A 26,286-nucleotide genomic window follows, 5' to 3' on the forward strand; every position below is an offset into this window, starting at 1 on the left:
TGAAAGACCAATACAAAGTGGTGTACACGTGAGAAGTGGAACGAAAATCATACATGATTCCAAACATTTTTACAATAAATAACTGCAAAGTGGGGTGTGCGTAATTATTCAGCCCCCTGAGTCAATACTTTGTAGAACCACCTTTTGCTGCGATTACAGCTGCCAGTCTTTTAGGGTATGTCTCTACCAGCTTTGCACATCTACAGACTGAAATCCTTGCCCATTCTTCTTTGCAAAACAGCTCCAGCTCAGTCAGATTAGATGGACAGCGTTTGTGAACAGCAGTTTTCAGACCTTGCCACAGATTCTCGATTGGATTTAGATCTGGACTTTGACTGGGCCATTCTAACACATGGATATGTCTTGTTTTAAACCATTCCATTGTTGCCCTGGCTTTATGTTTAGGGTCGTTGTCCTGCTGGAAGGTGAACCTCCGCCCCAGTCTCAAGTCTTTTGCAGACTCCAAGAGGTTTTCTTCCAAGATTGCCCTGTATTTGGCTCCATCCATCTTCCCATCAACTCTGACCAGCTTCCCTGTCCCTGCTGAAGAGAAGCACCCCCAGAGCATGATGCTGCCACCACCATATTTGACAGTGGGGATGGTGTGTTCAGAGTGATGTGCAGTGTTAGTTTTCTGCCAGCGTTTTGCATTTTGGCCAAAAAGTTCCATTTTGGTCTCATCTGACCAGAGCACCTTCTTCCACATGTTTGCTGTGTCCCCACATGGCTTGTGGCAAACTGCAAGCAGGACTTCTTATGGTTTTCTGTTAACAATGGCTTTCTTCTTGCCACTCTTCCATAAAGGCCAACTTTGTGCAGTGCACGACTAATAGTTGTCCTATGGACAGATTCCCCCACCTGAGCTGTAGATCTCTGCAGCTCGTCCAGAGTCACCATGGGCCTCTTGGCTGCATTTCTGATCAGCGCTCTCCTTGTTCGGCCTGTGAGTTTAGGTGGACGGCCTTGTCTTGGTAGGTTTACAGTTGTGCCATACTCCTTCCATTTCTGAATGATGGTTTGAACAGTGCTCCGTGGGATGTTCAAGGCTTGGGAAATCTTTTGTAGCCTAAGCCTGCTTTGAATTTCTCAATAACTTTATCCCTGACCTGTCTGGTGTGTTCTTTGGACTTCATGGTGTTGTTGCTCCCAATATTCTCTTAGACAACCTCTGAGGCCGTCACAGAGCAGCTGTATTTGTACTGACATTAGATTACACACAGGTGCACTCTATTTAGTCATTAGCACTCATCAGGCAATGTCTATGGGCAACTGACTGCACTCAGACCAAAGGGGCTGAATAATTACGCACACCCACTTTGCAGTTATTTATTTGTAAAAATGTTTGGAATCATGTATGATTTTCGTTCCACTTCTCACGTGTACACCACTTTGTATTGGTCTTTCATGTGGAATTCCAATAAAATTGATTCATGTTTGTGGCTGTAATGTGACAAAATGTGGGAAAGTTCAAGGGGGGCGAATACTTTTGCAAGCCACTGTATAGTATAACTTTTCTGATTTCTCTATATAGATGACTGAAGCAAATGTACAATAACAAAGGCTACATTGGTTATTACTAAATCTAGAGGGGTTCATTAATTAATTAATTTTTTTATAAAACAACATGCCGAATGTATAAACTTTAACAAGTTGTAGCTTTAAAAATTTAATGTGGGAGTAACACTAGCCCTTACACAACTCAGTGGATAGACAAATACATACAAATGACAACTTAGATGAGGGCACCGTAATTAAAAGGCGGAAAGTTTGAGAAAGCCACAGTTGATACACAGCTACAAAGCCCCTCTGAATATAATAATCAACTGCAGGCATACATTCTCTGCATGACATTTCATTCAAAAGAGCATTTCTCTTTCCCACTCCATCCACAGCTTGACAATCAATTCGCAATGTGCGAGTGTTTAATTATGTGATTACGGCAGTCAAGTATAATTATAGACTCTAACAGAAAAATTATTTACTGGCATCACAGTGTCAAGTGGAATATGAAGACAAAGATAAGTGATTTGGTTTACTTCATCCTGTATTTTGTTTTTAGTAACACAAGAATTTTGAGCCCCATGAAGGTGATGCAAAGAAGGATCCTCAGAAAAAATATGACATGTAGAATAAGGTCATCTTCCTCTTGACCTTAGACTGGCAGATACATTATCAATAATGCATCACCATAACAGATTTACACATGTAGAATATAAATACATACAGTTTTGTCTTATACAGACGTCCTGTTAATGATGACAAGCCATGTTTGTTAGAACTTGCTCAGTTAAGAAGACATTCAGTCAGCTGTGAGGCTAAAAACAATGGCAGCATTGATATATTCTTCTGTCATATACAGAGAAATCTTCTTTATTGATTCCATTTATATTTATATCTATCTTTATAAGTGTATTTAAGAGAGATTTGCAAAACTTACTAGTCTTACCTTGTGTGAGACATGCTTTTTAGAAATAAGTATATGGATACAGATAAATATAACATAAAGTTACAAAATATACTCATCAGCCACTTGTCAGTGGGTAAGAAAGCTTATTTAAAAGACCTGAAACCTGGCTGTTGGTGCAAGACAAGTTCCTAGTAGATCCTAGTAGAATACTCAGAATAAGATCTCTGAGTGCAAACTGGATTACATCTCGGAAGGGCTAGCTCGGAATAACATCTCTGAGCGCAAATTGGAAGACATCTTGGGGAGGCACACTGTTGTGAGTTCTCAGAATCGGCTCCTTGAGCACAAGAATGACAACATCACAGAACGCAAGTATGGCGAAGCTCGCGGCTCTCCAACGGGAGATTGAGAGACCAGTGTTGGACTGTAGAACAGCTTTGAAAAATCATGTGAGTTGTTCGCACTAAACTAAAAAGCACCATCACTTCATGCGGATACCCTCTTGGCGCCAGCTGCGGTCGCAAGACTGGAGCCGAACAAAAATACCCTGATAACGACTGTGTTGTGACTGTTCTTCCCATTCCATGCAAGGCCACCTGGGTTGGCTGGAAGACTGTTTACTTAGCCTAGCAGGGCGAAGGACACTGTCTCAGCTGAACTCTGGATATGCACACACATACATATTCACTGATATGCACACAATCATCCCCCCTCCCTTTCCAAACGCCTTCGACGCTTATTCCCTTCCGATGCTGACGGTGGATCATGGAGACCAGCGCATAGGCTGCAGGCCCGGATGTACTGTCTAAATCGGCTGTCTCTCACCCTTTACCCACCCCTGTTGCTTATCATGTGTTTCTTTGGTGTATTAAGAGTTTTTTTCATGTGCTATGTGCTGAGGTGTTTTTTTCTGTTCTCAAACTGATCTCCCTGTTGGAGCTCAGTCTGGGGGGAGTTATTTTTTCTCCTTATCTTTCCTCATGTGGTGCATTTTCCATTGTTATACCTCTCTGACCTGTCTTCCCCATGTGATGTTTTGTGTAATGTATGTATGGTCGGAGGGTAAGATGGCGCCGCCATTGCGTGCAATAGGTCGGCAGCCTTATGAAATTTCCCCTTGTGGGACTAATAAAGGTATATCAAATCAAATATCAAATCAAATCAAAAACTGCCGATCTACTCAATCATCTCACACTGGTTTCCAACGAGCAGAATGAGAGATTCACATCATATATGTGCAGCCAACAAATCTGCATGCATCATTTTAGGAGACTCTAATTATCCTAACCAATCACTAAAATATATAGAGCTTGAACACTTGGCCTATGTTAGCCTGGCGATGGCGCTAAATAGCTAATTGATAGTCCACCTGTCAAGCTTGTTGGACCACCTGTTTTTCAGCTAAAAACCCCTCTATATCATGACAATAGCAGACAAATCCATCAACATCCTGGTTTAAGAGTGTCGGCCAAGGAAAATGTTGTTTGATGTACGGATGAATCACTTTGATTCTTTGGATCTTACCAGGACTTTGATCTTTGTGAAGATAAAGTTGTGATGATGTTTAGTAATGTGAGCTTTAGCTACATCTATGGTCAAGCTGCTAAATAACTGCATTTAAAACTGCATTTCCCAACATTCATATACTGGAAAGACACTCGAAAACCAAAAATAACAGTTCTGCTTTAGTGAACCCAAAAGAGTTGTCCTGCATTGGTCTTTAATGCTTTAATCAAAAAGGTAATAAGCATGTGAACTGGCTAATAGACATTAAATGGTAAATGGACTGGTACTTATACTTTTCTACTCCAACTGAGCACTCAAAACACTCAAGAGAGCCAAACAATCTGATGTATGTGAAGTAGCAGAAAAAAGAAAAGAAAAAACATATACATAATAGAAAGATGAAAAGTGGCCTCTGTCACATTACCGCAAGTAGTTTCATTCAGTCTTTGATGTCTCCAGAGTTTCTGTCTTTACCAACCAGTCAAGTTGCAGCTTACATCAAAGTCTGTCCAGATTCATAATAAATTTAGCTGTTTTCACACTTGCACTTCAGGCTTGAACTTTTTCAGACATAACCCTCCTTAACTGCACAAGAGAACACGAATGAGTTTTAAGTATCTTGCTTCCTGCTTGCTCTGCTCAGGTGCCACCCCCCATAAAAATGCAGTTCAAGTCCTGTGAATCTGTGAAAGGGCAACACCTGGACCTAGTTGTGGAAAAATACTCTTTGTACATTACAAGTCAGCGCTTGCAATTTGACAGAGGTCACTTGTTTTTTGCCCAGTATGAGTAGCAGTCCATTTACCATTTAATCACAGTTTTAGTCATTTCACTAAATACACATGCTTATTATCTTTTTAAATTAAAGCATTACAAACGAGTGCAGGATGACAGTTTTGGTTATTTACTTTTGTTATTTTTGATTTTCAAGTGTGTTTCCAGGCTGTATTTTTTAACAGCATAACTAGATACATGCAGCTAAACTTCATGTTACAAAGCTCACATTACTTAACACAGGCCCATCATAACTTTATCTTGATGGAGACTCTTATTTTAGCTCTAATAAAATACCAGTCCTTTCACCATCTAGAGCTTTTAAGAATTCATAATTGAAAACAACGTAAGTGTCAACAATTCAGTGTCCTTCACAATTTCAAAAGAAGGGCAAAAAAATCTTGTCTGCTGATTTGGGATATGATGTTCAATACCCCCCCCATCAATATACATAGATGGACAACATGAAAGTCTAATGCATGCCTCTAGCCATAGTTGGCACTGTGTTAATGTTACAGGTATTAGTGAAGACCCAAGTCTTGTCAGGCTCTCTCAGATCCATCTATCCATCTATATCTATATCCATCCATTCATCCATCCATCTTAGAGCTGGGCGATAGAAAGATAACGATATGTATTGCGAAATAACTTTTTCTCGATAGAAAAATTAAACTATTGCGATAGGCCTCATCTCTCTTGCCCTCTAAAAAAAAAAAAAAAAAAAAAGAACAGCCAATCCAAATTAAGTAGCGCAGAGCTGAACCAATCACAGCCGCAGCGTCACGTCACGTGACTTGTTACGTACAGCACAAGTGCCAAGGCGCACATGTGTATTTGTTTGGGAAGCAGCCAGCCGGGCTGCCCAGGTAATGAAGGAAATGAGTGTGCCGAGTCGACTAGAGAAAAAATCAACTGAGAGCGTGAGCGAAGGTTACCGAAGAAAAAACCCAATGATGGTTCCAATGCCAGAGAGATTGTCGAACAGAAGGGCCATAGAAGTTCCGTAGTGTGAAGGTATTTCGGCTATTTCAAGTCTGACAAAAAAACAGAGTAGCGCGCACTGTAAAATGTGCCGAAAGCAAGTCTGGAAATACAATAAAGCGGTGCATGCTCAGTCTCTGACTGAAAGCGCTAATTCGTCATTCGGCTTTTGTCAGACTAAAGTAACTGTTAAAACTGTTTGAAAAGCTAAGCTATACAACAAGGAGAGATTGAGAATTTCCTTTTAGTTCTCAGTTTATTTGACATTGACAAAAGTTAGTCAATTTTGTCTGTTCTTCTGTAAAACGACCTAAGATTTATTTTTAGAATTAAAATTTTGTTTCTTATTTTGAAACTTAAACGCTTTAGCGGCTGCGTTTTGTGTAGTTTGCAATATTTGCCTTTATTTATCTGAAACTGAAGTCTCATGTTCCTTAAGTACATCTACCCTGTTGAACTTATTATGGGAAATAAATATTTAAATTAAAACAAGCTGCTAATTATTTCACATTTTACTTGTGAGCAACGGCACATTTAAATCTTACAAATGTAGTTATTTGGCTTATATCGTGATATATATCGTTATCGCCTGAAATGAAAAAAAAAAACATATCGTGATATGAAAAAATCTTATATCGCCCAGCTCTAATCGATCTATACACTATGTTATGTGTGAGCTTTCTTAGGGCTTCTTTCAGCAGTCTGGACATTTAAGCGAGGCTCTGTTTAAACGTAGCCCATCTATGTGATTATATCAGTCGTCAGCTCAGTGTGACCTTTCACTTTCCACATGAAATGACACCTACAGATCAGACCTCTGAAGCAGTGCGAGCTATGGAGGCCCGCTGGGACAAATGAAGCTATATATACAATACAGACTTTGTCTTCAGTCAGCAGCAGAGACGTGGCAGAGAAAGATGGGGTGAGATGGGTAGAGTTAAGTGAATAAAATGGGAAGAAAAATAAAACCTCACGTTAACCATGATTTAATGCATTGTGGCTTTGAGCACAATGCTAAAATATATGTTAACACACTATAGTCGAAATATTGCAAAATACACATAGGCGAGTTTTTTTTGATTAAAACACATAGTCAGACTGAACTAACTGGAAGTGCTGGTTTTAAGTGGTTTTAGACTCTTTTTTTTTCCACTTTAAACTATCTGTCAGAAACAGACACACAAATAAACACATATAACACATATAAACACACAAACCACTGGCTTTTGTGCCGCAAACTCCCACAAGTGTAAATATCACCGTGAACTCCCACAGTGGAGTCAAGAAGACCATACTGTCAAGTAGCTGAACACCCACTAAATGAATTCCAGATGCTCGGAGCAAAGAAACTGGGGCAGTTATGGTGAAATATTTCAGACGTTCAGCACATGTGCTGCTGAAGCAAGAATCAAGTCTTTGATGGCAGCTGTTTGTACAGCTGAGAGACACTGGCAGACTGTACTGTAAAAGTAGCCAGATGATGGAACATATGATGGGGTATACAGACATATACTGAAAGTTACACTACTGAGGATACATTGTTTTCATCAAATATTATTATCAATAATTTAATAATATTGAGTATAACTTAATATTGGCAAGACAAGCCCCAAAACTGCACAGTTCAACTGGAACATTGCAAAACTGATATCAGTACATGATGTAAAAAGCTCACTAAAGACAGTCACAGACAGAAATGTTTGTTTCAAAATCCATTCAAACCAAGCTTTGATTCAAGAAAAAGAAGCACTCTATTTAGGCTTTTACTCAACTTCATCACATATGAATTACTGACTGTCCAGTGAACTTTAAATGAAGTTATAAGTTACAGTTACTAGTCCTGGGTCACTATCTGACTATCAGATGTAGAAGAGAGGTGGGTTAGAGGGCCTTTTTTTTAATGTCAGTCACCAAAGTAAGTGGGTGGCATTAACTGTGCTGCTGACCTTAAGGGGATCAACAATGACGTGGCCATTGCCCTTCAATATATATAATTTTCTAAGATAACATTGCCACAGTAATAAAAGCATTCAGCAGTGAAGAACAGCCTCTCTTCTGTACTATTGTGAAAAGCCATTATTACCCAAAGGGCTCTAATGTTAAAGGTCATTTGAAACAGTGTTATGAAAGTAATTTTCAGTGTTTTAAACTGCAGTGTATCTTGGTCAGGAAATTTTATTATGTAGTGATGGTTTAGTTTCATGATCTGCTAATGGTTCTAGATGCTGGTGACAGATTACAGCAAACAGGGAAATTGCAGGGAAATCCAAAAAGGTTAGGGTACATGAAACCTCAAGCCCATAAACATGTATGTTACACAGCAGCACAGTCATACAGAACAAACAGGCACTCACTCTAGGAAGCGGGTGATGTATTGGCGACTGCAGCGTGACCACCTGGGCAAAGAGGTGCCGTACAGGAGCTGTGGAGACATGACGAAAGGTCGTTTCCCAACGGGTTCACAGTCATTACCGCTGCCATCATGCTGAATCCCAAAACTGTGATAAAAAGAAACAATTCACAAAAAAAGGAAAACAGCAATTAAAGTGAGGGAGCACAGCATGTAGCATGTACATCAAGGCAAAGCGCCACATGTCATGTGCAGTATTAAAGAATTATGAGCACTCAACATGTTTAAATTACATTAAAACAGGCAGAACTTGTGTTTTTTTATTTATGCAACCATTGTTTATACAGGTAGTCCCACTGAGACTCAATGTCTCATTTACAGGAGACACAGAGTTTCTCTCTTCTTGCAGAGAGCGTGACTACACAAACACTACTAATGTGAATATGATGAGGAAAAGGCCGTTCACCGCCTTCTTTTTAGCCTGAAATTCTTTTTCTTTTTTATCTGGAGCTCTAGGATGCATTTTCTTAGATACTACCATTGCACCCTGAGAGAGAATGTGAACAACAATAGATTTAAAATTATAAAACGCTGCAGGCTGTCTTTCTGTTTTTGGTTTTGCATTGTGCTTATGCTTCGGATGCGTTTCTTGAAAGATGCCGAGTTCACATGAGTTTACGAGCGCTTAATACTTTTCAAGGTTGAGAACAGTAATGCCAATGAAAACTTCAGCGATGACTGGCTGCCAGGTTTTCAAAATCTGACAGACGTCGATTAAGAAAAGATGAGCGCGCGAAAGAATATCCGCTTCTTTCAAGCACAGCAAATGCATTTCATCATCATTTTCTAGGAATTAATTTAAAAAGGAAATTGAGGTTTTAACACGTAACTTCTTTTAACATGTGACAAGTTCCAAGAACAAGTTTGGATTTTAATTTTGAATTGAAAAATCTGCACTTTGCTTATCGATGAATGAGCATGAAGAAAACTAATCTGACTTCATTAAGTCATTAAAATCATAAATGAAGCTTGATCAAACAATTACATGTATGATCATGTGTATTTCAGTATTTTAGTTTTTCTTCGTTTTAACAAAGCATAGGAGCATTAATTTTTCCCAATTTTAGCCAGAGACCCTGTAAAAAGGAGAAGGCTTTCTGTTATACTCTAGTAGGTATATTACATCTACAGAATAGCTGTTTTCCAAGGTAATAATACAACTTTACAATACAACAGCTTTTTTAAGATGATTCGCAGCACCATGTTTATACAATATAGTAGCAGGAGACAGTGATGTATGATTTTCATGGTAACTGGAATGCATACAGTACACTTTCACCATATGTATCCTTATCAGTAATATAAAAAAGACACTCAATAAAGTGGCAACAAACCAAACAATCAGATAAATATAAAACACAGGCAATAACACAACTTTAATACAATATTTTCTTTTTACCCTTTTAAGCAGTCTAATTGTAACATTGTGGTTTTGAATGGTGAAAATAACTTTCATAGCCTTTCATGCTCTGAATTTATTTTGTCGACATAATAAGAACAGCCTTGTGTTCACAATAGGCTCTCTTCAGCCTAAGACCTGTTCAATCTTTCAAGAAAATAACCTTGACATATATTCAAGGGTAAAACCAAACAAACCAGATATATATATTGTGAAAAATAGGGTCTCTTCAGCACATTTTCAAGGACAAAGTTCCTAAGGTGACTTAATAAAAGTTGTACAAGTACACATTTGTAGTATAGGTTGAGCTGAGTACAATAATTAAGACATACATTAAGCTCTCAACCACTCACTCTTTTAAGTCACAGGAGTCAAGTTGAATTAGCTTGAAGAGGGTGTGATTTATGATTGTATAGATGCAGTCCAGGTGACAATAAGACTATAATGACAGACTCGACTCCTTCGCGAGTCTCTTGTTTGCTTTCTCAACAGCAGTCCGTCCGATCTGCCTCAGACCTGATGTGTGTGTTGACGTAGATTCGAGAACATGCAGGACTGAGTTGTTTGGTTGTGCGATGTTCATCCTTTATTCATCTCAAAGAATAATAAAATCAAGTTTTTGTTTGATAATTTAGCAGCGTATGGCTAGGTTAGCATTATCTATAACCAAGCTGGTCCTCGGGTTCACTTTGGAGATTTTGTTATATCATTTACCTTCAATGCATGCACACACACACACACACACACACACACACACACACACACACACACACACACACACTTTTTTGGTGTGTATGCTCATAGCAGTCGCCAGCAAGGTCTTGTGTAGTTGTGTGTAGATGGAGTCCAAGCGACAATAAGAGCATAATGAGAGACTCAGCTTTTGCGCGCGTGTGTGTGTGTGTGTGTGTGTGTGTGTGTGTGTGTGTGTGTGTGTGTGTGTGCGCGTGCGTGTGCGCCTGTTGTTTGCTTTTCTCAACAACAGCTCATCCGATCCACCGCAGATTTGATGCGTGTATTGCTGTGGATCCAAGGACAGGCAGCGTCGAGCATGAAGTTGTTTGGCTGTGCAGTCCTCCATATTTTTTATGTCAACAAAATCTACTATATACACTACTATATAAGTTTATTCTTCATTCACAAATCTTGATTAGAAATGTTGTCTGCATTAGCTGCTCTTTATTAAACTGCCCTTACTGGACTTACACATTCAGCACTGGCTCGTTCTTGTGGGCAGCCTGAATCAGCTGCGAATTTAATAACACGTTCTATTTATGTGGTGACAACTGACTTCAAGCACTCGCTCTTACTTTAAGCCAATAACAGCCAGTTCTGAACAGACACTCTTTGAATGAGTGCTGCACTAGCCGAATACAAATAGCAGTCTGTGCTCGAGGATTATGCGGCTGTAGAAAGGTAACTTTTATTTTTTTAAATTTGTGTTAATGTTTAAACAGTTTGTTTGTTTATTGGTCAATTAACCAGAGGGTAAAAATCAAATTAAATCAAAATGAGTTTAAATTGAGCAGAAAGTACTAATGTTCTCAGCAAACTGGTTGCTTTGGAATATCAAATATTTTGTCTTCCAAGGTTGTTTCATCCTGTTAAAATTAATACCTGACAAGGGCAACTTTGCTGAGTTTTATAGACAGAGCAGAGTGGTCTAATTACATACATAATTAAATGCTTAAATACACAATTTTCAAATATAATTTGTTTCAGATAACAAGAAATGTGTTAACACCCTGACTTGAGATCACTTTAGAGTGTTGCTTTTATTTCATGTGTTAATCTGTTCTTTAATGTCTTGTGTCGTGCTATTTTTCTTCATTGCTCGGTCTATTGTTATTAGACCATTAGTTAAAAGAAGAAGGGTGATATTTAAGAAGCTCTTAGTAAAGTAGTCTCCCACTTTCAGAGTCGTAATGTCTAATGAAAAAATAGTAATTTTTATATTATAGTGATTTTCTTAAAAGAAATGTACTGATATTTTTTTTTTTACATATCGAGAGTTATAGTAGATTTATTTTAGAATATGAAAAGTAGACTCCAGGATCAAGCTTCATGTTTTATAAAGGGGCTGATGAACAAAACACTAACAGAGCATTTGTGCTGACGAACATGACTTTGGCTCGCTGGTGAACCTCGGGGTTAATCGCCTGAATGTCGGCACTGACTGACCTTCCAAAGACTAGAATGCCACAATGGTTGTGTTTGTATGTGTGCATGCCCCAAAACCTTACTTGTGTCCTAGCTCATGTGCTACAGTGAAAGCCAGTGGGAGGCCCGTGTCCTCGCTAATGCTGCAACTGCGATGCGGCTGACACATTCCCGCCACATGCGACAGACCCAGGGTTTCACAAGGTGTGTTGACGGATGCGCAGATGTCCTTCCTGTGGAAAGAAGATGCCAGACTGTTGTTCACATATCAGACAGAAGGGGGTGATTATAAAATAACAATGATGATCTTCTAATGCCTGGAAGTATTCATTCATTCGAGACATGAATGAATGAATAAAATGCGTAAATGGATTTTACATATGCATTACTTCCTTCTCAGATCTTATATTTAAAAATATTTAATATCTACGGTGCCCCTTAGAGGCCAAATGGACTGCAAGAAAACACCAGCAATAAGAAAAACGCTGTAAAAGCACACAAAACACAACAGAAATAGGAAAAAAGAAAACAGAAATAGGGAAGGGAAGTGTTTCTGGGGGGACAATAACCTGACGGACCAGTTGCAGGAACCAAAATATGCTAAGAATTGCACTAGGAGACAGTTAAAAGAAGTGGAGGATCTATCGGTTTTGTGAGGAAAGAAAAGATGAGAGGTAAGTGTGTTAGCCCAACTATTAGCCTGAAAATTCGTCATCAGTATTATATGAATCATGATAAAAGACACCTGGCATGTTTTGGGTTCCTGCAACTGGTCCGTCGGGTTATCGTTTCCCCTGAAACACTTCCCTTGTGTTTTTTCCTATTTCAGTTTTCATTTTTCCTATTTCCGTTATCGTTTTTCGTATTTCTGTTGTGTTTTGTGTGCTTTTGCAGCGTTTTTCTTATTGCTGGCGTTTTCTTAAGTTGCAGTCCGTTTGGCATCTCAGGGCCACCGTAAATATCAGCAGATAACAGCTGTAAACAGCGAATCCAGCTGTTTAAAGCCAGAAGAGTGTTTTAACATTTTTGCTACCCCACTTCCTCCCCTTACAGTGACTTTGTGCTGTGTAGACACAGGTGGAGCATATGAGCTGCTGCTGCTGACACTAAAACTTTACTTAGACAAGGTTCATCAGCTAAACAAGGTAGAAAACAGAGAAAATGTGGTAATGTATCATCTAGGGAACAAGAGGAGGACAGAAGAAATAGGAAAGATATCCGAGTGGTGGGATCATGAAAAGCACAAATGTTTGCCTTCCTTAAGAATGGCTTCTTGAGAGGCACCATTTCCGATGAGGCTTCAGTGAACAGTAGATGGATCCAGGTGCATCTCTCAGGTCCTGTGCCAGGTATTTGATGAATTTTTCCCTGTTTCTTAAGAACACGACTCTCAGATGCTGTTCATCTGCTCTGGATAGTTTTTTTAGGCCTGGCATGTCTTCTTTAATCTTCCACCTTTGTCCAGTTTCCTCAATTTTTTAAGGACGCACTGCACATTGTGCTGAAATATACCAAGTTTTTGGGTAACAGCTCTTCAGGAATCACTTTGATGTTGCAAAGATACTGTTTTATGTCTGTCAAACAGTGGTTTTTTTGGCATATTTCATAGATTTCGAGTAAAGAAATTGGAACAAACAATGTGTTTTTTGGCAGGTTGTTGTTAAATTAGTGCCTAAAGATACAATTTAAAATTGTCTCTTTGCTAAGTTGTATAAACACAACACTGGTTCATCCCTTGAGTTAAGTGCTTCATAGGTCATTATCAAGCGGCTTAACTAACAAAAAACATTCCTCTGAAATTGGTTAGGTACTGCTTGGAGGCAAACTGCAAAGAAATATGTGGGCACAGTACTTTTGTGCAGTACTGTACAAGTGTCTTTTCCAAAAAGTCAAACTATTACTTCTGAACAGTGACAGTAGAGAAAGGTCGTGCAAACAAAATCTCAGTCATATCACAGACGTTTCAATCCTGGTCGAATGTTATTAACATTGAATTCTAAAGGCAACTAAATAATTTTAGTTTTAATAACAAAATCAGGCATTAGTTGGCCTTTTGTCATTGTTTTGAGAAAAAAAAAAACATGATCTGATTTCAAGCTGCACAGCCCACAAACTGCAGGGCTACTTTTCATGTAAAAGCTAAGGCTGCGTCTTCTTGTTCCATTATACCCTGCAATATCACAAAGTGATGCCCTGTTGAATAATGCAGAAATGACTGTGGTACTCTTTGGTTCATTTCATTTTTGATATTCACCTTGCATTAGCTGTAAGGGTCGCCACAGACACTCGCTTTGCAGAACTGCAAGTATATAAATTTAGCAATACTCTAATCAGTGAGCCATAGGTTTAGTCACCATTGTGTGATCTCACGTTGCCACAGGGCTTAACAGACTAATTTAAATAGGAAACTTTATGATTGCCACTTGCACACCAATATTAACATTACACGCATAGCTGGGCTTTGGGCTCAAACAGTAAAAAGATAAACGTACTACGTGCTCAACATTAAATATAAAATTATGGTGGACTGTTTCATCTGAAAACACAATGAGAGGGATGCAGTATTTTTTATTTGCAACCATCTGAATCTGCAACTCTAATCTCGCTCTATAACTGTAAGAAGATGATAAAAAAAAATTGTGCATCGACTCTTCTGAGAAAGAAGGAAAGCAGTGAATCGGGTTTATATGTTACCTGGTGAGCAGAACAGCGACATCGTGGTGAAGCGGGTGCTCGTCCCCTTTCATGTTGAGTTTCTTTTGCCACTTACAGAAGCTGTTTAAGCTGTTGTCAGCGTGGTGTGTAATCTTCAAGTCATCCTATTGGCGACATGTCACAATCAGATGAAGAGCAGAAAACATAACAGCAGACAAATCAATCATTAGCAGCTAATGCACTCTAAGTACACAAAATTGCCCGGAATAAGTGCACAGCACAGAGATAAATACAGCTATAAACTGAAATGGAAAATGAAATGGGAAAACCAAATTGCAGCATGACTTTCACATTCGATGAAGATAAGGTGATAGCGTCCTTGTCAGTGTGTTGTACATCTCGGCTATTACTAAGAGTGAGTTTTGTAATTCTAACAGCTGTCAGCAAAACATTTCTGTACATTTTACTGCTTACAATCAGTTTGTACATATAGTACAGCAATCAGAATGACTAAGAAAACCCATTTTCATTTATTTATTGCATAGTTACAAGTTGCAAGTGTTGACTGCACCCAAGAACCTAAAAGCAGGAAATGTTTAGTAGTTTTCAGTCATTCTGAATGAGATTTCATTCATTAAATGGAAAGAAACCCGGCGAGTAAGTAAAACAAGCCATTCTGACCCACACTTAAAAAAAAATAAAAAAAACAAAACTGCTAAAACTAACTTTCAGGACACCAAACTATTGAAGAATTTCTGCAGTCAAGAATTTTGGATTTGACTCCTTATATGGAAACTAATAAAACCACCCTTCATTAACGTACAGAAATCTGTTTTTACCTCGTCCTTCTCCAGCAGGATGAGTCGAACAACCACGATGTTGATTGCATTCCCAATACTGGCGTCTCTGTAGAGACCTGCAACCTGGAAGAAAACTTCTTTTAACACTATATTAAAAATCAGGGCAATGGCCAGAAAAGATAACCAAACCCATGAAATATGCTGTTATTTTTCTGTGTATTTACAACAAGAACAGAGACTTGGCAAAGTTACTTGACTGCTAAATTTTCATTTATTAAAAACATCTCTGCTCAAAATGACAGCCTACCTAAAGTATCAGTCTAGACGGGACATTTTAGTTTTCAGTTAATAATTTGCGGTTTTCATATTGAGTTCAATTCTTTATTGTCAACATTAATTATCATTTGCATTTTACAAATATATTATTTTTTTAGAAACCTTTTTTTTCTCTGCACTGGCATTTTAATTCTAACCTTTCATTGTTTTTCTATGCATGAGCCATGATCTGAATTTTTCAAAGGGAGTCTGTGAGCGGGGAACTGTACAGCTTTTTAATACTTTTAACCTCTTAACATCAAAGCTTTCAAATCTATTTATTACACCTAGTCTCTTCAACTATCAAAAGCCTAAGTACCTGGGTATTTAAAAAGAAATAATTATAGGCTGTAATTATGCACATTTAAAGCAAAATACATCAGTAGTGGTATCCACACAAACAGCAAGACTACATCTGACGTATTTTTTCACCTTTGGGTTTTTGGTTTGCACTCAGGAAATATGAAGGATGTAAAAAGTGTGACCGTTTTTAAAGTATGGTTCCCTTGAGCACTTTGTCACAAGGTTATTTATGTCTAAAGTACCAAAATTTAAAGAGTTTGCCACTGTTAATGCTACTGAATCAGTCGTCAAGCAGCAAAGAGGCTCTGGGTTGGGGTAAGGGTTTGACGTGGGCTGGGTGAATGCATTAGTCAGTGTTCTTGTAGCCTAAAGATCTCTAGGTGCAACTAGAAAAGCTGTATATAAATGCTAGCCTGTTTTCCATTTCCACAGAGAAATCCTTTACAAAGGGCAGAAAGCAGCATGAGGTTAATTACTGCAGAACAGGGAAGGATCAGTTGATTCGTGAAATCTGAAGTGAGAAGCGTGAAAGGAACTCACCTCAGATCTTTGTTGGTCAGTTGATTTGTGAAACCAGAAATGAGAAGCATGAAAAAAGGCCTGAGAGGTGGAAGGAACTCGCTGGGATATAAAACTCTAAGCATCATTATCAACAGAGACTGATAGAGCAGCATGTTTCAATGCATTTTTTGGGGAAAAGCATGAAAAGCTGCTTACAACAGGTGGAGATTATTGCTTTAGCGTTAAAAAGAAATGGTGTGCTTCAGACTGTATACTTTTCGGGATGTAGTACAAGTCTGGAACTGGGGTGTCTGAATTTGACCATTTATTTCCTAACTTAGCACCAGGTTAGTTTTGCAGAGGTGAAGCAGGAATTCAACTCTTCCCTCTATATTGCCTTATTTTCTTCCTCACATACAGCACCATGAATGCCTCTGAGAGGAGACCATCGAAACACACGCTCCTTGTTTGTACAAAAATCACATTCTGCCCCTGTTTACAAAAAGGTCAACCTTTCTCCTGCCTTTGACTACCTCTATTCTATAGCTATAAACAAGCATTCTGTAACTATGATTGTTTATTGGATGCCATACGGAGCGGTTCGTTCCACTGCTCCACTGATCCAGGCTGCGAAAGTCATTGTAATTCAGATGGAAATTCATTTTAAATGAAGGTTTTCTACCAGTTTTACAGATAAACCCTGAAATATGCTGTTGATTATGGGAAGCATTTACATTTGAGCAAACATAGTTAAAAGGGGGAAAAAATTTGAAACCTCATTTTATAATGTACTTTATTTTATACTTTCACCCCCAGTTTAAATCCATCGGCATGTTTTTTTGCACATTAATTGTGTATTCATGGTTCATACCATGTGAATCTCCAGTTTTTCTAAATCCAGAAATGCATCATTTAAAATGTATTTCACTGCTTGTTTGAAGGTAACACATGGCAAAGATACTTTGTCAGTAAAACTGGTTACAAGGTGGTGATGATGCCAGGAAGCATATATCAACTTTTTCTGCAACACAGCTAACTACAGTTATAATCTGAATGACGACTCTAATATACATATGCAGATTTGCAGAAAGAGCACATGTCACTGGACGTATTCCCTTCATTTTCTTGATGCTGGACAAAATCCCTACAAACTAAACCTTCAGTACAAATCGTAAAACTGAGGCACTTCAGACAGAATAACTCCGGCACTGATAAAAGACTTCATTCATCAAAAATTCTTTTTATAACCTCACTGTTGTCGTCATTCAAAGATATTTTCAGTGCACATAACAAACAACAGCAACATTTTTGTTAAACAACCTTATCATCATTACATATCATCTTCATCCATTTTTTCCTATTCTGTGACTTGTGAGTACAAACAAAGCTGTGGCTTTTTAAAGCTCATGCATTTTTCTCCACAACAACGTGCTGTTGTTGTAACGCGTTTCCCCTCGGCCCACAGAGTGCTGTGCATTTACATTTAGTCCTGAAGTGCTAATGTTTCGCTCGACTGTTAGCTCAAAGTGATACGAGGGTGTCATCCTTGTGAATATACAATGATTTTCCATTCGATTGGCTGCGCTGTGGTTATGTTTTTTTTCCTAAATCCTTATTCTGTGTGGACAGAAAACAGCAGAAGACAGAAAACACGAGCCTCTTGCATGGTTGACAATTTCAAGACATCGCTGGTGAGGAGACAATGGAGCAACTGGCGGATGAGGAAGATGATGACATTGTTTGAACGGTTCGTTTCCCTTGAAGCTCTGCAAGCTTGTTTTTGCAAAACTGAATTGTTTGGGCGTTTAAAGTTCAAAGCTATGTAAGCTGCTATGTAACACTGTAAAGAAATTTAAAAAAGAACCGCAGGAGGATGTGGAGAATAATAGCTGCTTCCTCCTTGTATTACTGTGTGCTAGGTCAGTATATCTGTGTCCTTTTCTGTCAGTGAATTGCATTTCCTGATATTATGTCCTCTGATAGAACTTTCAGGTGCTGCGGTCTGAGTTAACATGGCACTAATTTGGAAAACTCCCTCATGCGCTGCTCAATAATAGTGAAGTCACTTTACTAGACCCATGAATACGATATAGTAATAACATTGATTGCAGAGTTGTGGCATGACATAAAAAAAACGTCTTTTCATCATGATGCTTTAAAGAAAATCTGAAAACCTTCAATCAAATCGTTGCACATATTCATCCTTCAACTCTACATTAAAATAAATTCTGGAACTATTCCTCTATGTGCTAATATTAATTTAAATCTATCAGAACATTTGTCCAGTATTGCCTCCATAGTGTAGTGGTTAACACATTCCCTGGAGACACAAATCCCCTTTCGGGTTAGATAAAATGGCCCGGCTGTGTCCTCCCTACTTACATTAATAACTGTTCATTTTTATAGATAGTCCCCCATTTTCAGAGGTACAAAATGAATTGGACGATTTATTGAGAAGCAGTATTTGGTAGGACTGTTTTTAAATATATCGATATATTTTTATACGAGATATGAGATGTGACAATATCGTTTATATCGATATAGTATATGTTACGTTATAATTATACTTGCGGAGCTGCAAGTTTGCCTCTCTTTCGTCCACTTTTGTCTCTACGCAACGTTACTCTGCCTCGCCTCTCTCCTTCACTGAACACAACTCCCCCTCCCCCATCACTTCACCTGCAGGCAGCGACAAGATAAACATGGTAGCTATCAAAGAGGAGCTGGTCGGTAAAAAGAAAACATTTGGAGATTACTATCTTAGTGCTGGTAGCGTTAATCTCGTTAAAATGACGTTAATGCCATAAGTACATTAACGCGGCAAATCTCCGTTAATGAGTTACTGCGGATCGCCCCGTGCGTGGGGCTGGACGGCGTTAACGAGCTAACGAGCTAACCGCTCTAACGCGTTGGCGCCATGCAGCTGTCAAAAATCGACACCGTGCCTTATGCATGAATTCTAGTTGTGCTTACTGACCGCAAACTGGTTTTATGTGATACACAGCACTCAGCAATCTGTCAAAAAATGTTTTAGCACGACCTTTGTAAGCTACAAAGCTGCACCGCTTGATGGATTGTCGGAGCATTACGGCTACCGTAGCCAGGAGCCTTGCGGAGTAATACCTACTGTGCTTCAACGTAATATTACTGTATTGTGTGTGTATAAGGACCACAAATGGCACCTGTTAAGAGACACGGTTACGAAACGGATTTCAAACTTAAGGCTTCAGTCACGCAGTAGAACTTGGGAACAGAGCAGCTGTGAAATCTGTCTTTGTTATTATGCTCAGCGTCTTTTTAGTTTACATTTTGACTGCACAATTCAGCTAAAGAATATCGAGATATGAATTTTGGGTCATATCGCCCAGTCCTAGTATTTGGTAACTTATCACTGGAACTCTCCATAGGAGGTCCAAAAAGATGTCAACACAAGTAAAGAGGACCGAAAAACCAAAGTAAATGAGTGAGAAATCTTCTGAAGGCCAAATCAACAATCTGGAACATTCTTAAAAGGGAGTGAACGTGTCAGCCAGCTCAGCAACACCAAAAGACCTGAAAGACCACATGATCGAACAATTCAGTCTCTGGTTAAGAAAATCCCTTCGCAACGTCTAGCCAAGTCGAGAACACTCTCAAAGAGAAAGGTGTATCATTAGCAAAGCCTTCAATCAATGAAACCAGTGAAACAGAGTCAATAGTGTTTACTTATGACGTGACTGCTGACAGAAGTAGCAGGATGAATTATTTAGAGGCAAGAGTTTCTTTTTTAGATTCAGCCAAATGGGATGAGGTGTTGCTTTACACTGGAAATGGATAATGACATAGAAGTAAACTGCCGAAGATACCCAAGTGTCAGGGACTGTCTGCGACCCAGAGTTTATTTTTGTATTTGTGATTTCTTATGTTATTGTGAAAGGATGTTAAGTTCTAGTATTATTATTAGTTTGCCTTGAGTTTTAAGTCTAGTTTAGATTCTTCTATGTCTCCTTAGTTATGAGTCTTTTCTCAGTGTTTTACTTTCAGTTATGCCTGTGCGTTTGTCTCCACGTGTTCTATGTTCTAATTGTCCAGCTGGTGTTTTCATGTCTACGTCTGTCCATGTTTTATTTTGAAAAGTCTGGTGTTTCCATGTTTAATGTGTTTAGTTTCACTTCCCCTGTGGTGTCATTATGTTTATTCCAGTCAGCTGTTTCTCCATGTGTTTCCACTTCCCCTGATCACCTCCTGTGTGTATTTAGTCTGCGTGTTTTCATTCAGTCTTTGTTAGGTCGTCTGTTTTCCTTCCCTCCACATTACATCAAGTTTCATGGACTTCATGATTCTGCTCAGGTCGTGTTCATCTTTCATGTTCTTGTTTCTTCTTCTTCATCATCATAGTTTCTTGCACATTCCTGGTCAGAATCATGTTCATGTCTGTGTTCATGGTTACTACAGTTTAGTTTTTAGTTTCGTCTTCAACCCTGCTGATCGCCTTTTGCTTTACTTTTGTATTCATGTCTAACCAGCCGTAATAAACGGCTCGCTTTTTGTTTAAACCCAGTTTCGTTTCCTTCCGTGTCCGCACTTGGGTCCTCCTTCTCACTCCCACCAAGAGCTTCTCAAGGCAAGTGAATGGTCTATTATCCAGTAGCCAAGTCAGTCACCGTATCTCAGCCCAGTGAAGCATGCTTTTTAAAGACCCTCAGACAAGCAGCAGCTGAAGGCTGTTGCAGGAAGGGGCTGGCAGAGCATCTCAAAGGAGGAAACGCTGCATTTGCACAGGCACATTAAGCTACTGCTTCAGCTAAAGTCTGTTGATAAAGATACAGGCTGGCAGTCATCGCTTCATTGTTGATGCCTGTACCTGTAGCGTAATACTATTATTAATATCAAATACTTACAATATTCATGACAGCAAGTATGTAGCTTTCCGCAGCTTTGCTCCCATGATAATCCACCATTTTGGGGTCAGCCACCACCAGCGTTTCCACCCATTTCTCTTTGCTGACAGAGCGTTGACGAATTCTTCTCCTCCTTCTCTGCTGCCTGCGCTCCCAACGCTCCCGCTGTCTCTCAATGTCTTTAAAGCTTTGATGATAATCTGCAGAAGGAAAATATAAATAGATATTAAAATCTTTCACACAACACACAAGAACAAACATTAACTGTGACTTTACCTTGTCACATGTACTACACAGTGCTGTTATACAAATCTTTGCCCTTTGGCCTACAGACGCCTTGGTCATCCTCTTCAGTAATCTCTAGCTGATCTTTCTGAGTATTTTCTGATCATGTCTTTATTGGATTAGACAAAAACACGTATGATAGATATACACATGCACACTTGGAAAATGCTTAGCACTTGGGCAGCAACCGCCAGACACACACAGACATACGGATGACAAACACGGCATACAAATGAACACAAGTGAAGAGAGCTCAGAGAAAAGGTCACGTGTTGTTTGTTTGCACAATAAAGGCCACTGTGTTTGTCAGCTGCAAAAAGTCAAAAAAGTCAAGTTCATCCTCCTTAGTATATTGTCAAAAACTTTAACATTTACGTACTCTGGGACAGGAAGCACAGTGGGCAGACCAACAGCAGACACACACACACACATTACTGTGGCTATGATGACGCTGAAATATCAGCCTTAGAGATTAATGAGAATTACCGGATACACCTCAGTTCACAGACCACTCCTAAGGCTTACAGGGTGAATCAGATCATTCTAGTCGTAGTGTTATTTTTCAATGAGTTCAAACTGACATGGATGCAATGGTTAGCATTTTGTGTTGAGAAAGCCAAAAACATTTATTAATCTAAGGGTGCAGTGAAGCATGGAGTATGTCAGATGTAATGTAGCAGTTTGCACAATAGCCAATTCAATTCAGTTTTATTTATAAAGCGCCAAATCACGACAACAGTCATCTCAAGGCACCTATAAATAAAGATAAAGACCTTACAACAATACAGAGAAAACCTCAACAATCAGATGACCTCCTATGAGCAAGCACTTGGCAGCAGTGGAAAGGAACCGCCCCCCTTCTCTCTGTGACTGGTAGGGAGTGAGGGCAGGGAGACAGAACAAAAGACATGTTATGGAAGAGCGCCAGAGATTAATAACAGCTAGCGATTAAATGCAAAGTGGTGTATAATCACATATTGAGTGAGAAAAGGTGAGTGATGATGCTGTCCCCAACGACATCTAGATGAGTTGGACAGAGATAGAGAGATGAGTCTGCTGTCAGATGCTGTACGAAGATCATGACATCAAGGAAGACCCAGCAAGCGGAAGTCTCTTAGTCCTGATTTCAAGAGGAGACACAAATCCTTTGTTTGCATCAAAAAGAGCAGCAAACATCAAAATGCTGCCAAATAGGGAACAATCTGCTGTAGTGAGCTCTTTGAATAAATAAGCAGCTGAAAATAGCTTGAGCAGTTGTTCTCAAACCATTTCTTCCATTTCCCGCTTCAGAAGCCAAAAAAGTCTTCAATTCAAAACATGATCCTATCATGGTTATATGTATATAAATGTACATATAACGGTCATAAGATAAGCAACGAAACTAAGTTGAAGGTTTAGTGAAATAATAAGGCATTTCCCCTACATAAATCATCTTCATTCAACTTACTCTCAGTTCATATTTGTGCTTCACACACCCTCGCAGTTTATGAACCACAGCCACACAGAAAGAAAAATCTGTAGGACTGGTTGACATATAGCGATACAGTGATTAAGTGCACAATTTAAACACAGGCCTAGAGGGGGACGCGCTTAATGATTTGAAAATTCTGATATTACAGAAACTGTTTAAGTCGACGTTCAGACCTTATCAGTCTGTTCAGCAAGCTAAAAAAAAAAAGACAAACTAAATGCTAAATGTGTATTTTACCAATTAAAACCACACACAAGCTTCTTTGTCCTTGAAAATGTGTCTGTGCTATGATTCTTTAGAAATCAAAACAAGTAATTTACTTTGCAATTTGGAAGATGCGATGAAGTTCATGTATTTCAAAGCAAGTAATAAGCTAATACATACTCTGATCTTTCCAAATACAAAAAACTGAGCTTGATTGGTGTTTAAAGTAGTACTTAGGCACAACTATAACTCTGCCCTGATATTTTGTTGTTGTTGTTGTTGTTGTTAATCTGATTCTGAAAGCAAAAACTCAAATCCTCGAGGACATCTAGTTTTTTTTCCAGGGCCAATTAATTCAACTCAGAATTTTAAGCAGCTGGTTTACAAGCGTCTGCATTTCAGTGGCTTTATTCTTCTAACCTCGGCAGATTATTACCAGCAGACAAATGAAAGACAAGAGATTAGTTATAATCTTCATTCTCATCATTCAGTGCTTAGTAGCTAATGAGTTATCAGTATTTTGACTTTTAAATTAAGCATTTTCATTGAACAAGTAAAGAGATTTAAGGCCTTAAGATATGTAAATATAGTACTTATCTCCACTGCTGTTACAAAAAAACCCAAAAACTTGCCCATCACTCTGACCTTAATCACACTGGGAGCTGTTGGTAATTTGCGGTTTCTGTATTTGCAAGAAAAAAAGTAATGTACTGACGCAATGTGAGGGCTTACATTTTAGCCACAAATGTTGTCTTTACAGTACGAACATTGATCACTTAGTTTTCAAACTGCCACGCACAGTTCTGTCGACAGGTCCCAGCGGCCTACTCGAATGGGGGAGACATGATAAGATGATGGAGGTCAGCTGCGTGGGTCAGCCTCCTCTGGCACCACACTCTGAACCCACTGCTCCTCGCCTTCCCTGCAGCTGAGCCACAACCCACACCCTGTCACACTCATTTTTAAGATATTAGCAAATATTAGCTTTGCCTTAACTACAGAAAAAAATCTTTCGGTAATGTTTATGTGTTTCCATGAATGCTCAATCATTCAGGGAAGGAAGTACCGGAACACAATCAGCTTTCTGGTGCATCTGTTTATACTACAAATCATTAGTTTGACATACTGTTTTTTTTTTTAAAAAACGTATAATTTCTATGCTGTGCTTTCTTTGCTAATGTAAGTAAATGTGCACGATTTACCTTTGGTTCCACAGGTACCGTTGAAAGGTCGTTTCCCTGAGATGGGCTGTATGACTGGGCTCCAGGAGGGAGGAGACACATGCCGTTTGTAGATGGCATGGGCCTGTGGTGCTGATGTTTCATCACTTGATGTTTCCAGAGGCTGAATAAAAAACTCTTCATCAGACAACTTGAAGAGTCCCGTCTAAAGAAACAAAGAGCTGTAAGTCAGTTCTTCAAATCTCTTTAAACTATTTTAACTGTTGCCAAAGAACGAACTGCTGAAATATTGAGAAACAGAAAAAAAATTCAATTCTTCAAAGGCACTTTTAAACAAAACATTGCTCTTGATTTGCTCTTCTGTCGTCAAAGATACAGGATGTAATGGGTAGGCAAGACATCACACAACTGCATACAACATTAATTAGTAAGTTAATCCAAGTTTTTGACAAGAAAATTGATCAGAAGCATTTTTATATATTATGCTCTGCAATAAGGCGTTTGCTCTCACCGTGCCATATTTAATGATCTTACTTTAATGAACTTACATCATCTTACACCATAAACAACTGAAGATGTCCGTTTTTGAGTATTTTGATTGGAGCATTACAAAAAGTGGAGACACTGTGTTTGCAAAGTATTTAAAATCTACATGTAGCCAGCAACATCTTTAAAGACAAAAAAAACAAAAAAACGTTGGAACAAGAGGATTTCTCTTTACCATGCCAGGTGTTTGGAAACTGAGATCAGCTGCTCTAGTTCTCTAGAAATTGAATTGTTCTTTTTCTTGTTCCAGCTTCTCCACACCTTCTTTGTCCATTTTCCCCCCATTTCATAATGTATCAAATGTTTTCAGTGGGAACAAAATCTGGGCTGCAGGTCGGCCAAGCAGTTCTCTTTAACTATGCAGTCCTCTTTCTTTATGTGCTGCAAGTGTCCAATCCAAGTCCCTAATTTTTATGGTAGTAAAATGATGCATTTGCATTTTTAAAGGCAAACTGGCCCCAGAGTATACTCCACCTCTGACCCACTAACAGCTGAGAGGCTCCAGCCTGGCACAACCCTGAATTGGACAAGCAATTAAGAAAACAGCCTGAATAAACACGCTAAGTGGTACTTTCTAAAACGGTTTTTCAAAAATTGTTAATATTTAATATAATTAAATACAAATATTATTGTTAATATATATAAACATTACATACAGTACTGAAGACTAGTGAATAAAAATGTACAAGCACATGAAAACACATCGAGTAAGCTCCCACTGAAACAGCAAAAACAGCCCCAAGTCATAATGTTTCTGTCGTACGACTGAGCCGGGGGAAAGATCAAATGTCTTTTAAGCAACTGCATAGTAAATCGTGCAGGCACTATGCCAAAACCAAATTCCCCTAGGCCCCCTGTTGACCATCGCTGTCTTATATTTAATTCTTATCCACCCTCTGCTCCAGTTAATCCCTTTTTCATCTTACACAGTGTCCAAGTGAAGCTCAGGCAGAAGGGCTGGCCGTTCTATCCGAAGCCTACACACTAAAAGCTGAGCAGCAAAAATAGTTTTCATCCCATCTCCAAAAAAATACAATATCAAAGATACACTGGCTTTAAAGGTTGGCTGTTGTGTGTTGGTCGAGTCATGACAGAACGCTTCTTAAAGACAGGCAGACGTCAACAGAGCAGCACACAGCAGAATCAGAGCAGCTGGTTCTTCTGCTAAGGATGCATTGCTGCTATTGTCATGGTTCCTTGCACTGCAGGAATTGAAGAACGTGCAAGCGTGCAAGTGAAAAATAAAGTGTAGAAAATAAACAGTGGTGCTGACATTTCCCAAAATGCTGCATCATTCCAACTTAGAGTCAAGTGTACTGACTCAGGTAACAGGTTGAGTAAATAACACAGAACCTTCAAATGCAACATTTGAAATGTAAAATAAGCCATTAAACACGTCAGTTAATCTAACACGTTCTTGTTTTAATCTGTCTCTTGTCTTAATAAATGCAATCACAGCTCGATGGATAACAATTTCAGTGCTCACTGGACCAGTGCAGTAAATCAGG

General features: G+C 38.9%; 1 protein-coding gene across 1 annotated transcript in view; it reads right to left on the reverse strand.

Moving 5' to 3' along the window:
- The window catches only part of LOC116323964 (A disintegrin and metalloproteinase with thrombospondin motifs 7), an 80,838-nt gene that overhangs the window by 45,298 nt on the left and 9,254 nt on the right, over positions 1–26,286 (reverse strand). The window contains exons 3-8 of the mRNA XM_031744472.2: positions 24,254–24,437; positions 21,092–21,291; positions 15,132–15,215; positions 14,332–14,456; positions 11,721–11,870; positions 8,023–8,166 (exon numbers count right to left, since the gene is read on the reverse strand). Coding sequence (XP_031600332.1) covers positions 8,023–8,166; positions 11,721–11,870; positions 14,332–14,456; positions 15,132–15,215; positions 21,092–21,291; positions 24,254–24,437 — 887 coding nt within the window. The remainder of the gene's footprint in view (positions 1–8,022; positions 8,167–11,720; positions 11,871–14,331; positions 14,457–15,131; positions 15,216–21,091; positions 21,292–24,253; positions 24,438–26,286) is intronic.

Source organism: Oreochromis aureus, linkage group 1 (genome assembly GCF_013358895.1).
Source record: "Oreochromis aureus strain Israel breed Guangdong linkage group 1, ZZ_aureus, whole genome shotgun sequence".
In the NCBI taxonomy this organism is placed as follows: domain Eukaryota; kingdom Metazoa; phylum Chordata; class Actinopteri; order Cichliformes; family Cichlidae; genus Oreochromis; species Oreochromis aureus.